The sequence below is a fragment of the Carassius auratus genome, unplaced genomic scaffold, assembly GCF_003368295.1.
Source record: "Carassius auratus strain Wakin unplaced genomic scaffold, ASM336829v1 scaf_tig00033242, whole genome shotgun sequence".
Classification (NCBI taxonomy): Eukaryota; Metazoa; Chordata; class Actinopteri; order Cypriniformes; family Cyprinidae; genus Carassius; species Carassius auratus.
In genome coordinates, this window is record NW_020526061.1 from 80,224 (window position 1) to 93,206 (window position 12,983).

The following is a 12,983-nucleotide window of genomic DNA, read 5'->3' on the forward strand; positions in this document are numbered from 1 at the left end:
TTTTCCATGATGGTGGCATCATTTTAACAATTAAAACATCTACATCTTATCCTTTGTAATTCTCAATAACTGCAGGTTTTCATCAATAATGGCAATAATCATTTAATCATTCACTTAATTATTTCATTAACTTTAACTTTTTGAGGACTTGGAATATGACTTGAATACTTCCTTGTGACTTGAAAGTTCCACCTCTGCCTTCTAGAAGTCTTGAAAACAATGATTGACTGGTTTAGATGTGTTTGATTAGGGTCGGAGTTCAACTCTGAAGTGGCCTAGAAGGGCCAAGCTTACCCACCCTTTCTAGATACATACTTTTGTAGAAATCTCACAAATAATGCTTTTAACACAAAGTTTTTTACATCTCTGTTATTCTTGCATGTTCACATAAACACGTGTCATCATCACTTCTCTTTTATTATTATCTCTCTCTCTATCAGAGGAACTGGGTGACTCTTGTCTGAGTTCTTCAGGAAAGAAACGCTAAAACTCTTCTGAACTCATATTGTGAGTTTCAGAAGAACTGAATCTACTACAGAGAGGATAACTGAAGAAGAGAGAAGAATGAAGATCTTCTGGACTTTCACTCTGATGATTCCTGGTGAGAGTCTGAACTCACAGTATATCATTCAAAACATTCTTTAGAATTAATAACTCTATATAAACATTTCACATAACCATACAAATTAACCTCTTCATTCTCATATAAATATGTTATTGTTGTATTAAGATGCTGTTTTGTTGTAGGTGTGTTGAGCTCCATCAGTGTGACAGGATATTTGGGAGAAGGAGTCAACATCACATGCAGATATGATAGAGGATATACAGACAATGACAAGTATTTTTGTAAAGGACAGAATCCAGGATGCACTGACCTCATCAAGATGAATAAAAAAAATGGTGAAAAACGGGTTGATTCTGGAAGATTCTCTATGTATGATGACCCAAGTGCCGCATTTTTTACTGTGACCATCAGAGATGTGAGTGAACAGGATTCTGGGACGTACCAGTGTGCAGTTGATAAAACTTTGGCTGCAGATGTCTACAGTGAAGTGAAGCTAAATATTGTAGCAGGTGAGTAACTGAGACTCAAAATAGTGTTGGCAAAATGAAGCCTCGTGAAGCATTAAGATTTTCAGCCAAGTGGTTCACAAAGGGGTTAATTTCTGGAAACTTAATTTGCTCACAATACCACCTGGTGGCCAACAAGAGTAAAACAATCAGATATATTACAGACAGAAGTGTAAAGTCCAGGGATCAGAAAGTAAAATTCATAGTCTAGTCAAATCCCAAGTCCTCACAGAGTTAAAGTTAATGAGATAATTAAGAGACTAATTAAATGATGATTGTGCATTAGTGATGAACACCTGCCATTATTGTGCGTTACAGAGGATCAGATGATGATGTTTTATTGGTTAAAATGATGCCACCATCATGGAGATCAGTGTTTGCTTCAGTTGGGCTCTTGACCTTTGGCTTCTTGCGTTAGAGATTTCTCTGCAAAAGTACATGTGCTGTTATAAAGCAGTGCGATCAGTGCTGTGCAGAAAACTGCTACGGTCTGGATTTACATGATTAAGTTATTATTAGGCATCAGCCTGATTATTTCCAAAACAAGTTTATTTCACCTGACATATGTTCAGTTTTTAAATAGCCTACCTTATGGCACTGTCACATACAAATGAACAGTTGGTTTAGGAGTTATAATGAATTAATTAGAAATGTAATGAATATACATCTTTTTGAAACCTTGTCCTAATAAGACGCACAGACATCACAACCCAGCATATGAATCTAAACAATGGTGACAACCAACAAAATGCTTCATGCTGAAGTGCATGCTGGGTAACACCATAGTAAAAAGATCGCAAGAGATGCAGATAACATGATCTTGACCCTTCAGAAACTTGAATTAATGCTGTAATGTAACAAATCTGTTAAAATATAAAACTAAATGAATGGCTAATTACTACATTGAATTAAAAATGTAACGTCTGTACAAATATTAGAAATCGTGAATATAAATAGTAATCATGTTAACTGAAATAAAATCAAAAACGGTGCACATTTCATTTATTTATTATAACATTTAGTTGTGCCCATTTAGCTGTTTCCTTATAAAAGTCCAGAGATTTGTCAAGTTTTTCGTCAAGTGTCTTTTTCAATTATATGATGTCATTTGGTTGACGTCTACCCACCTAGAATTGTTTCATGTTCTGGTAATGTTTTCAGCAACAAGTTTTATTTTAGTTCCCAGAATGTTCTGCTAAAAGGTAGGATAACATTCTCTAAAAACATTCTAAAAATGTCTATTGATAACATTGTTAGAACATTATCCTCCAAGATTTGAATAAAGCTTCCCATCACACAGCAGCAGTAATTGATCCAGTGACCACAGACATCTTAAGTGGCGACTCCATCCTGAACTGTTGGGTGTGGACTTCTGTGGCTCAGAAGTCAAATGTTGGTTGAACGTGAAAACCCAACCTTTGTTTGATGTCAAACTCCAAAAACAGTATTACCAACTTCACTTATTATAAACAAGATTGACTTTATTTCTGTCATAAATGTAAAATAGTTCTTATTGAGATTAACAGAGGCGTTGATGGTTTATTGAAAATAATATAGTTTGGTGTCACCATTATGGTGATCTCTCTGTTAAACCTCCTTCTTCAAATGTAAAAATTTTAGCTATCTGGATCGTAATGAGGGAATTTTAGGGAATGGGAAAGTGTTTAGATCCTGCAGATTTATATCATATGTATTTTTGTATTTTGAGAAACGGGTGTGGGAGTGGTGAATCGCTCATGCTGTTTGTGAAGTTATTTCTCAAGTTATTTAATGAAAAAATATACTGTAGCATTACAGTTATTTCACGATTATCTATGCCTTTAATGCAACAGTACTTTTCTATGTAACAGACAATTCCTCTAACAGCTGAAAATGTACTTTTTTTAGGTGAATTTTTATTATTCACAGCTTATCCTTCTGTTGACCCCTGCTACAACTACACTGTGCTGGACGATCCATGGAGAGCCAACAGCAGTCAGCCATCAAATTCTTACAAGTGTGACCAGTCAGTCTCCTGGAGCGGCTGGTATCGTTTCTTCATTAACGGTCTGAGTGCTCAGATCCCAGACACATGTGTTGATGAGTACAGCTGTGGCACTCAAGTCCCACTGTGGATTCGTGGTGGACACCCAACAGTTCAAGATGGAGTCGTCACTCGAGGTGTCTGTGGTCACGCTTACAGTTACTGCTGCTATTACGGGGCTTACCCCATTAAAGTCAAAGCCTGTCCAGGCAACTATTATGTCTATGAGCTGGTTCGTCCCAAAGATCGCAATTTAGCATACTGTGCAGGTAATTATATTTAAATTAGCTCTTTTTTTATTATTTTTGTGTTATTGCTGATAAATTAACATTCATTATTAATTTATTAGTCATTATTCATTATATTTTTCAGTTGTTACTAACATCAGCAGCACTCATACAACAGTCGCACCAGAGACAAGCTCAGCTGGTAAAGTAGTCTGATGTTTCCTCTGTTGATTAGGTTTTGACCAATTGTTTGTAGATCTCTATAAATAGACAGGTGTGTTTGTGTAAAGTTGAGGGATTAAATAGTGTGTGAAATATGCAGCTACAGATCATTGACAATTCCATTTTAGATGGCAATGCATGAGTATGATTGTTTACAGAATCTGAACAAACTGCATGGAGACTGGGTGAAATTAGATTTGTTTTACTTTTGTTTCTATTTTGTTTTTATTTATTTGTTTAACCTTAAATTTCTCCAGACTAGTTTCTGTTCATCCACATTCACCGTGCGCACCGTGACGTAAAGCCCGAGTGTTAAATTAACACTGCTTGGAGCATATATGGTCCCACTCTAAAAGAGTGTTAAAGTAACACTGAAGCAGTGTCAATATTCATGAGATAATTATGTGATTAAATAAGTGCTGATTGATCATAATGATGAACACTGGATGTTTACAAGCAGAATCACTGGAAAAAAATAGAAACACAAAAACCACTGACTTTAGCCACAGCCTTAGAAGAAACCAACTGAAATAAAATATATTAAATCACTCAAGATCTCAGCAGATGATAAATCATCTCCACAAACAGCATCACCAACTTTGTGCAAATACTAACCAGTTTGAATTTATGTGTCTAAAAAAAAATATTATTACAAATTAATAGAGGTTTAGATATGTCTATAACATGTGTGCCAAAACGAGGTGATAGCATGTGTGTGTAATTTGAATTGCGTGTTGATGTTAATTGTTTTTCGCATTGTGCGTGATGTGACACGTCATTAAAATGCATACACATACCTAACAGAATACTTTAAAAAAAGCTGAAGTATTAAAGAACATTAACCTGGGGGAAAAAGACGTGAAAAACAACGGTAAAATATAATACAGTAAACAGCACATATCCATTATTTTATCCAAGTTTCATCTGAGGTAAAATTATACAGAATTACAGAGTTTATTCTGTAATGTCTGTGTAGTTTTTTGTTTACAATATATTAACATTCTGTGGCACTTTACTTCACAGTGTATATTGTAATATTACACTATAATGGCACCTTATATATTTCTTATTGAGCTAGTCGACATTACAACAGATGAAGAGCAGCCATCAACTCTGGTGCAGATGGTAAAATGTGTGTTGTTCACAGTTTGATGCAATCAACCTGGGTTCCATTAAGTTTATTTTATCCCTTTTCAAATTTCAAATCACATCATAAAACCATTTAGTTTCAATAAAAAAAATAAGGAAATATTCAAAAAGTTGTGTGGGGGGGGGGGGGGGGGGGGGGGGGGGGGGCACAAAAGGTGCCATCCATTTAATAATTTGAATTAAAATTATAATTTACACTCAATAAGTTATTACTGCATAATATTTTATAATGTACTACAATACTGAGGTGCAAATAATTGCCACTATTTGCAATATGTAGTATAAATAGCAGAAAATCCTGCTATTTTGAATATAGTGTGTTTCTTATTTTAATCTTTCCTCTGCCATGGTTCTTGTTTATTTATTTAAGTATAATTTTGGAAAATTTTCTTTTACTTTGGCAATTCTGCATGTGAAATATTTAAGCCAATAAAGTAAAGTCCAATTGACCACTTACATTATGTTTCCAGTGTCTGCATACCATTTTATGCATGGTGCCTCCAAAAAAAAAATATATATATATTTAATCAATCAGCATAGCAGTAGCCCTCAAATTCTTTGAATGACTAAAACCCACACAGGACTTTATTCCTGCCATTCCTCACACATCCAGGTAGACAGTCTTTAAATATCTCACTGCACCGGAGGCTCTGCGTCAGAGAACATGGCACACAGAACTCCTGTCTGTATTGTGCAGAAAATACACTACTGTTCACGACACTTAAAAAAACAAAAAAAACAATAATAAAGCAATATTAAATCATTTTGAAGAAAGGCAGAAGAGCCATGCAAGGAAAACATTTTAATGCATTTTCAAATATATTATAGGATGGTGTTAGAAAAAGTGTTATTTTCTTTGTCTGTAAAGTACCTAAGAGATTTAATTACAACCAGCAATAACACCAGCTAAATTAATAAAGTTTGTCAAATCAAAATGCAGGTTGGCTTGTCTTGATAAAAAAACATAGCCTGAAAGTTAGAAGTTTTTTTCAATTAGAAAATTTTACAGTTGAGGGCAATACAGTTTATCAGAGAAAATAAAAACAGTTGAGAAGAGACAGACAGAGAGATGAAAAGAGAGAGCAGGACCGGCTCTAGGTTATTTGATGCCCAAGGCGAGAACCACCCCCCCCCCCCACAAGAAAAAAACAACAACAACTCCACAATTATTCCATAGTTAATATTTTTTTTATTTTAAATGTTCACACAACAGCTCTTTAAAAACAACAACCTGAAGGATACAGTAGAAAACAATAGAGAAGCATTAAGATCTCACCTCAAGGACAAGCAGTTATAGTGTTTTCATTTTAGGTTTGGCAAAGTTAGAAAAGATTGTGGGCTATTTACACAAAGAGTGTATACCTGCGTATCACGTAGACTACTCCACTGCTGTAACACAGCATGTTGTTACTGTTAGCTTATAGCCTACCGCAAAAAGTTCCTTTTGGTAAATTGATATAGTAATAATAATAATAAAAATAATAATAATAATAATAATGCATTTTATTTACTGTTAAGGGGTAAAAAGTTGTTTGTCAACCTCGTCTTTATCTCCTCCGGGAAGCTGTGAGCTTGATGATATAGTCTACATAAGTTACCTCTGCTTTGGGCCCGTTTTTCTTCCTCCTCCTTCCTTCGTTTTCGTAAAGCCGATCCCGATGGCTTGGGTGTTCTGTACATCATAAAATATTATATATATATATATATATATATATATATATATATATATATATATATATATATATATATATATATATATATATATATATATATAATAGTTGCTTAGTCCAACTATCTGCAATTCAGCCTACTGTGCAGGTAATTATATTTAAATGAGCTCTTTTTTATTATTTTTTGTGTGATTGCTGATACATTAACATTCATTATTAATTTATTAGTCATTATTCATTATATTTTTCAGTTGTTACTAACATCAGCAGGACTCATACAACAGTCGCACCAGAGACAAGCTCAGCTGGTAAAGTAGTCTGATGTTTCCTCTGTTGATTAGGTTTTGACCAATTGTTTGTAGATCTGTATAAATAGACAGGTGTGTTTGTGTAAAGTTGAGGGATGAAATAGTGTGTGAAATATGCAGCTACAGATCATTGACAATTCCATTTTAGATGGCAATGCATGAGTATGATTGTTTACAGAATCTGAACAAACTGCATGGAGACTGGGTGAAATTAGATTTGTTTTATTTTGTTTTTATTTTGTTTTTATTTATTTGTTTTACCTTAAATTTATCCAGAATAGTTTCTGTCCATCTACATTCACCGTGCTTTTACCCCATCATTTAAAGCGCTAAAACCATCTGTCAGATGTTTTCGTGCCACTCCCGGTTGCTGGGCAATGGTAGATACTTACATTTAATTTAATTAACTTTTTTTTTATATATAATTCTGCAATTTTGCGCCCCGTCCAGCAGATGGCGCCCCAGGTGGCCGCTTGTGTCGCCTGTCGGCAAAGCCGGCCCTGAGAGACAGACATACTTTTGACAGTACTCACTACATGTTAAGGAGTTAAAGAACTATCTAGCCACATGAAGTGGGTCTCTTCTGAATTTCTTCTCACTGACAATATCCTTAAAAAGTCATATGAAGTCACATGAAGGCAAATTTAAGATGTAACACTTTACAGTAAGGTGTCATTGGTAAACACTAGTTAATGTATTAATTAACATGAACTAACAATGAAAATGTACATTTTTTTAGGTGAATTTTTATTAGTCACAGCTTATCCTTCTGTTGACCCCTGCTACAACTACACTGTGCTGGACGATCCATGGAGAGCCAACAGCAGTCAGCCATCAAATTCTTACAAGTGTGACCAGTCAGTCTCCTGGAGAGGCTGGTATCGTTTCTTCATTAACGGTCTGAGCGCTCAGATCCCAGACACATGTGTTGATGAGTACAGCTGTGGCACTCATATCCCACTGTGGATTCATGATGGACACCCAACAGTTCAAGATGGAGTCATCACTCGAGGTGTCTGTGGTCACGCTTACAGTTACTGCTGCTATTACGGGGCTTACCCCATTAAAGTCAAAGCCTGTCCAGGCAACTATTATGTCTACGAGTTGCTTAGTCCAACTATCTGCAATTCAGCCTACTGTGCAGGTAATTATATTTAAATGAGCTCTTTTTTATTATTTTTGTGTTATTGCTGATAAATTAACATTCATTATTAATTTATTAGTCATTATTCATTATATTTTTTCAGTTGTTAACATCAGCAGGACTCATACAACAGTCGCACCAGAGACAAGCTCAGCTGGTAAAGTAGTCTGATGTTTCCTCTGTTGAATAGGTTTTGACCAATTGTTTGTAGATCTCTATAAATAGACAGGTGTGTTTGTGTAAAGTTGAGGGATGAAATAGTGTGTGAAATATGCAGCTACAGATCATTGACAATTCCATTTTAGATGGCAATGCATGAGTATGATTGTTTACAGAATCTGAACAAACTGCATGGAGAATGGGTGAAATTAGATTTGTTTTATTTTGGTTTTATTTTGTTTTTATTTATTTGTTTTACCTTAAATTTATCCAGAATAGTTTCTGTCCATCTACATTCACCGTGCGCATCGTGACGTAAAGCCAGAGTGTTAAATTAACACTGTTTGGAGCATATATGGTCCCACTCTAAAAGAGTGTTAAAGTAACACTGAAGCAGTGTCAATATTCATGAGATAATTATGTGATTAAATAAGTGCTGATTGATCATAATGATGAAAACTGGATGTTTACAAGCAGAATCACTGAAGAAAATAGAAACACAAGAACCACTGACTTTAGCCACAGCCTTAGAAGAAACCAACTGAAATAAAATATATTAAATCGCTCAAGATCTCAGCAGATGATAAATCATCTCCACAAACAGCATCACCAACTTTGTGCAAATACTAACCAGTTTGAATTTTATGTGTCTAAAAAAAAATATTATTACAAATTAATAGAGGTTTAGATATGTCTATAACATGTGTGCCAAAACGAGGTGACAGCATGTGTGTGTAATTTGAATTGCGTGATGATGTTAATTGTTTTCGTGTTGTGTGTGATATGACACGTCATTAAAATGCATACACATACCTAACAGAATACTTTAAAAAAATCTGAAGTATTAAAGAACATTAACCTGGGGGAAAAAGACGTGAAAAACAACGGTAAAATATAATACAGTAAACAGCACATATCCATTATTTTATCCAAGTTTCATCTAAGGTAAAATTATACAGAATTACAGTTTATTCTGTAATGTCTGTGTAGTTTTTTGTTTACAATATATTAACATTCTGTGGCACTTTACTTCACAGTGAATATTGTAATATTACACTATAATGGCACCTTATATATTTCTTATTGAGCTAGTCGACATTACAACAGATGAAGAGCAGTCATCAACTCTGGTGCAGATGGTAAAATGTGTGTTGTTCACAGTTTGATGCAATCAACCTGGGTTCCATTAAGTTTTTTTTTTATCCCTTTTCAAATTTCAAATCACATCATAAAACCATTTAATTTCAATAAAAAAAATAAGGAAATATTCAAAAAGTTGTGGGGGGGGAGGGCACAAAAGGTGCCATCCATTTAATAATTTGAATTAAAATTATAATTTACACTCAATAAGTTATTACTGCATAATGTTTTATAATTTACTACAATACTGAGGTGCAAATAATTGCCACTATTTGCAATATGTAGTATAAATAGCAGAAAATCCTGCTATTTTGAATATAGTGTGTTTCTTATTTAAATTTTTCCTCTGCATAATTTGCAAGTATAATTTTGGACATTTTTCTTTTGCTTTGGCAATTCTGCATGTGAAATATTTAAGCCAATAAAGTAAAGTCCAATTGACTACTTACATTATGTTTCCAATGTCTGCATACCATTTCATGCATGGTGCCTCCAAAAAAAAAAAAAAAAAAAAAAACTGATACCAGTGATATTATTTTTTATTATTTTTATTTTTATTTCAAAGAACAAAACCGAAAATATAATAGTATATAATTGTATATACAAATATAGATTAAGACTACAGGCATGACACAAGAAAACAAACAAACAAAATAATCTACTCATTCAGAAATTCACCTCCATCACTGATAAATCAATCAGCATAGCAGTAGCCCTCAAATTCTTTGAATGAATAAAACCCACACAGGACTCTACTCCTGCCATTCCTCACACACCCAGGTAGACAGTCTTTAAATATCTCACTGCACCGGAGGCTCTGCGTCAGAGAACATGGCACACAGAACTCCTGTCTGTCTGTGCAGAAAATACACTCCTGTTCACGACAGCTGATTTACATAAAAGAACAAAACAATAGTAAAGCAATATTAAATCATTTTGAAGAAAGGCAGAAGAGCAAAACATTTTAATGGATTTTCAAATATATTATAGGATGGTGTTAGAAAAAGTGTTATTTTCTTTGTCTGTAAAGTACCTAAGAGATTTAATTTACAACCAGCAATAACACCAGCTAAATTAATAAAGTTTGTCAAATCAAAATTTAGGTTGGCTTGTCTTGAAAAAAAAAAAAACATAGCCTGAAAGTTGAAGCCTGAAGTTTTTTCAATTAGAAAACTTTACAGTTGAGGGCAATACAGTTTATCAGAGAAAATAAAAACAGTTGAGAGGAGACAGACAGAGAGATGAAAAGAGAGAGCAGGGCCGGCTCTAGGTTATTTGGTGCCCAAGGCGAGAACCCCAAGGCGCAGCTTTCATAATACGATACATACATTTAATTTAATTAACTTTTATTTTTTTATAATTCTGCAATTTTGCACCCCGTCCAGCAGATGGCGCACCAGGCGGCTGCCTGTGTCGCCTGTCGGCAAAGCCGGCCCTGAGAGACAGACATACTTTTGACAGTACTCACTACGTTAAGGAGTTAAAGAACTATCTAGCCACATGAAGTGGGTGTCTTCTGAATTTCTTCTCACTGACAATGTCCTTAAAAAGTCATAAGAAGTCACATGAAGGTAAATTTAAGATGTAACACTTTACAGTAAGGTGTTATTGAGATCCAAGATGGCGATGCGTCCACCAGCAGTGGCTTCTCTCTGTCCCGACAGAACGGTGTTTTTGTGTTTTTTGTCTTGTGAGTTGCAGTGTTTTTGCACGTTGTCGTCGCGTCTACCATGTCTGTAAGCGCAAATACAGTCGCGAGTTTCTGCTCGATGTCGGCAGGACCGCATTTTTACAGTTAAACTCCGCGCACGCAGAACAGCTGCGGGATCTCGATCTGCTACGGATGCCTTCACCATCACCGACCCCCACTACTGCATCTCGCCCGCAGCGCCACAAGCGGTGTGAGAGGAAGCAGAAGAGGGGGAAGCGCGGAGGTATCCGGGCTAGGCTAACGGCTAACCCACACAAGCCATCTATCCCCACCATCGTACTGGCTAACGTACGCTCGTTGGATAATAAACTGGACTACATTCGTTTACTACGCTCAACTCAGAGGACTGTAAGAGACTGTTGTGTTTTTGTGTTCACGGAAACATGGCTCAGCAACAGCGTTCCAGATGGTGCTATTCAGCTCGACCAGCTGACGTGCTATCGAGCGGACAGAGCTCTCGTCGCGGGAGGAAAAACCCGCGGCGGCGGGCTTTGTGTTTACATCAATGACGCGTGGTGCCGCGATACTGTTGTGATCTGCAAACACTGCTCACCCCTGGTGGAGTTTATGATTCTGGCCGTTCTATCTGCCGAGGGAATATACTGCTGTACTGCTCATTTCGGTGTACATTCCCCCATTCAACATCAGCAGCAACAGGAACGACGCACTAAATGAACTGTACCAGAACATCAGTGAGCAGCAGACAGCACACCCCGATGCTTTTCTCATCATAGCTGGGGATTTCAACCATGCTGACCTTATGAGTGTGTTTCCAAAAATACACCAGCACATCAACTTTCCAACACGAGGTAATAACATTTAGGACTTTGTTGACACCACACAGAGAGGAGCTTACAAAGCCCTCCCCCTCCCCCACCTCGGAGCTTCAGACCACATCACTGTTATGCTAATGCCTGCATACAGACTGCTCATTAAAGTCCCCAAACCAATTTACAAACAGATTAAAGTGTGGCCAGAAGGATCATCAGAGATTCTTCAGGACTGCTTCAATACAACTGACTGGGACATGTTTAAACAGGCTGCCACATGCAATAACACCACTGACCTCCAGGAGTACTCAGAGACTGTTACTGCCTACATCAATAAGTGTATTGATGATGTAACGGTCACAAAAACCATCACTGTCCGGGCCAATCAGAAGCCATGGATGACAGGGGAGGTCTACAGACTCCTGAAGACACGGAACGCTGCCTTCAGAGCTGGAGATGAGGTGGGCCTGAGAACAGCTAGGGCCAACCTGTCCCTTGGCATCAGAGAGGCTAAGAGACAGCACTCCAGGAGGATAGCTCATCAATTCAGCAAAAGCAGAGACACTAGGAACCTGTGGCAGGGGATACAGACCATTACGGACTACAAGCCCCCACAACGGACCTGTGACAACAACATCTCTCTGCTGAACGAGCTGAACACCTTCTTCGCTCGCTTTGAGCAACAAAACAGCACCACTGCACAGAAGACTCCACCTCCTCCCGGCGACCAGGTGATGACGCTGACCCCAGACAGCCTGAGGAGATCCTTCAGCAGGGTCAATGCACATAAAGCTCCGGGTCCTGACAACATCCCTGGGCGTGTACTGAAAGACTGTGCAGCAGAACTCACTGATGTCTTCACAGACATTTTCAACATATCACTGAGTCAGGCTGTTGTTCCCACATGCTTTAAAACCACCACCATCACCCCAGTCCCAAAGAAGCCATCTCAATCCTGCTTCAATGACTACCGTCCTGTTGCACTTACCCCCATCCTCATGAAGTGCTTTGAACGGCTAGTCATGCACCACATTAAGTCTTTTTATTTTTAGGCTTTAATGTTAATGTTAACTGTATGCACCGGGGTCTGAGAGTAACACAATTTTGATTCTCTGTATGTATGTACTGTACATGTGGAAATTGACAATAAAGCAGACTTGAACTTGAACTTGAACTTATTGGTAAACACTAGTTAATGTATTAATTGACATGAACAATACATTTGTTACAGTATCTACAAATATTTGATAATGTTAGTTAATGAAAAAGATTACAAATATGGTTTGTTTGTTTTTCTTTTTCTTTTATTATTATTATTATTAAAAAATATGACGAAAAGCACGCAAAAATACACATGAGGCTATATCTCGGCAACGGTTTGGCGTATTG

At 36.7% G+C, this 12,983-nt stretch overlaps 1 protein-coding gene across 1 annotated transcript in view; it reads left to right on the forward strand.

Moving 5' to 3' along the window:
* The first annotated feature begins 447 nt into the window (after positions 1 to 447).
* The window catches only part of LOC113081132 (uncharacterized), an 89,236-nt gene continuing 76,700 nt past the window's right edge, over positions 448 to 12,983 (forward strand). Inside the window, exons 1-7 of the mRNA XM_026253168.1 lie at positions 448 to 601; positions 748 to 1,074; positions 2,980 to 3,363; positions 3,467 to 3,523; positions 6,614 to 6,670; positions 7,410 to 7,814; positions 7,918 to 7,971. Of these exons, the coding sequence (XP_026108953.1) occupies positions 565 to 601; positions 748 to 1,074; positions 2,980 to 3,363; positions 3,467 to 3,523; positions 6,614 to 6,670; positions 7,410 to 7,814; positions 7,918 to 7,971 (1,321 nt within the window). The 5' untranslated portion in view covers positions 448 to 564. The remainder of the gene's footprint in view (positions 602 to 747; positions 1,075 to 2,979; positions 3,364 to 3,466; positions 3,524 to 6,613; positions 6,671 to 7,409; positions 7,815 to 7,917; positions 7,972 to 12,983) is intronic.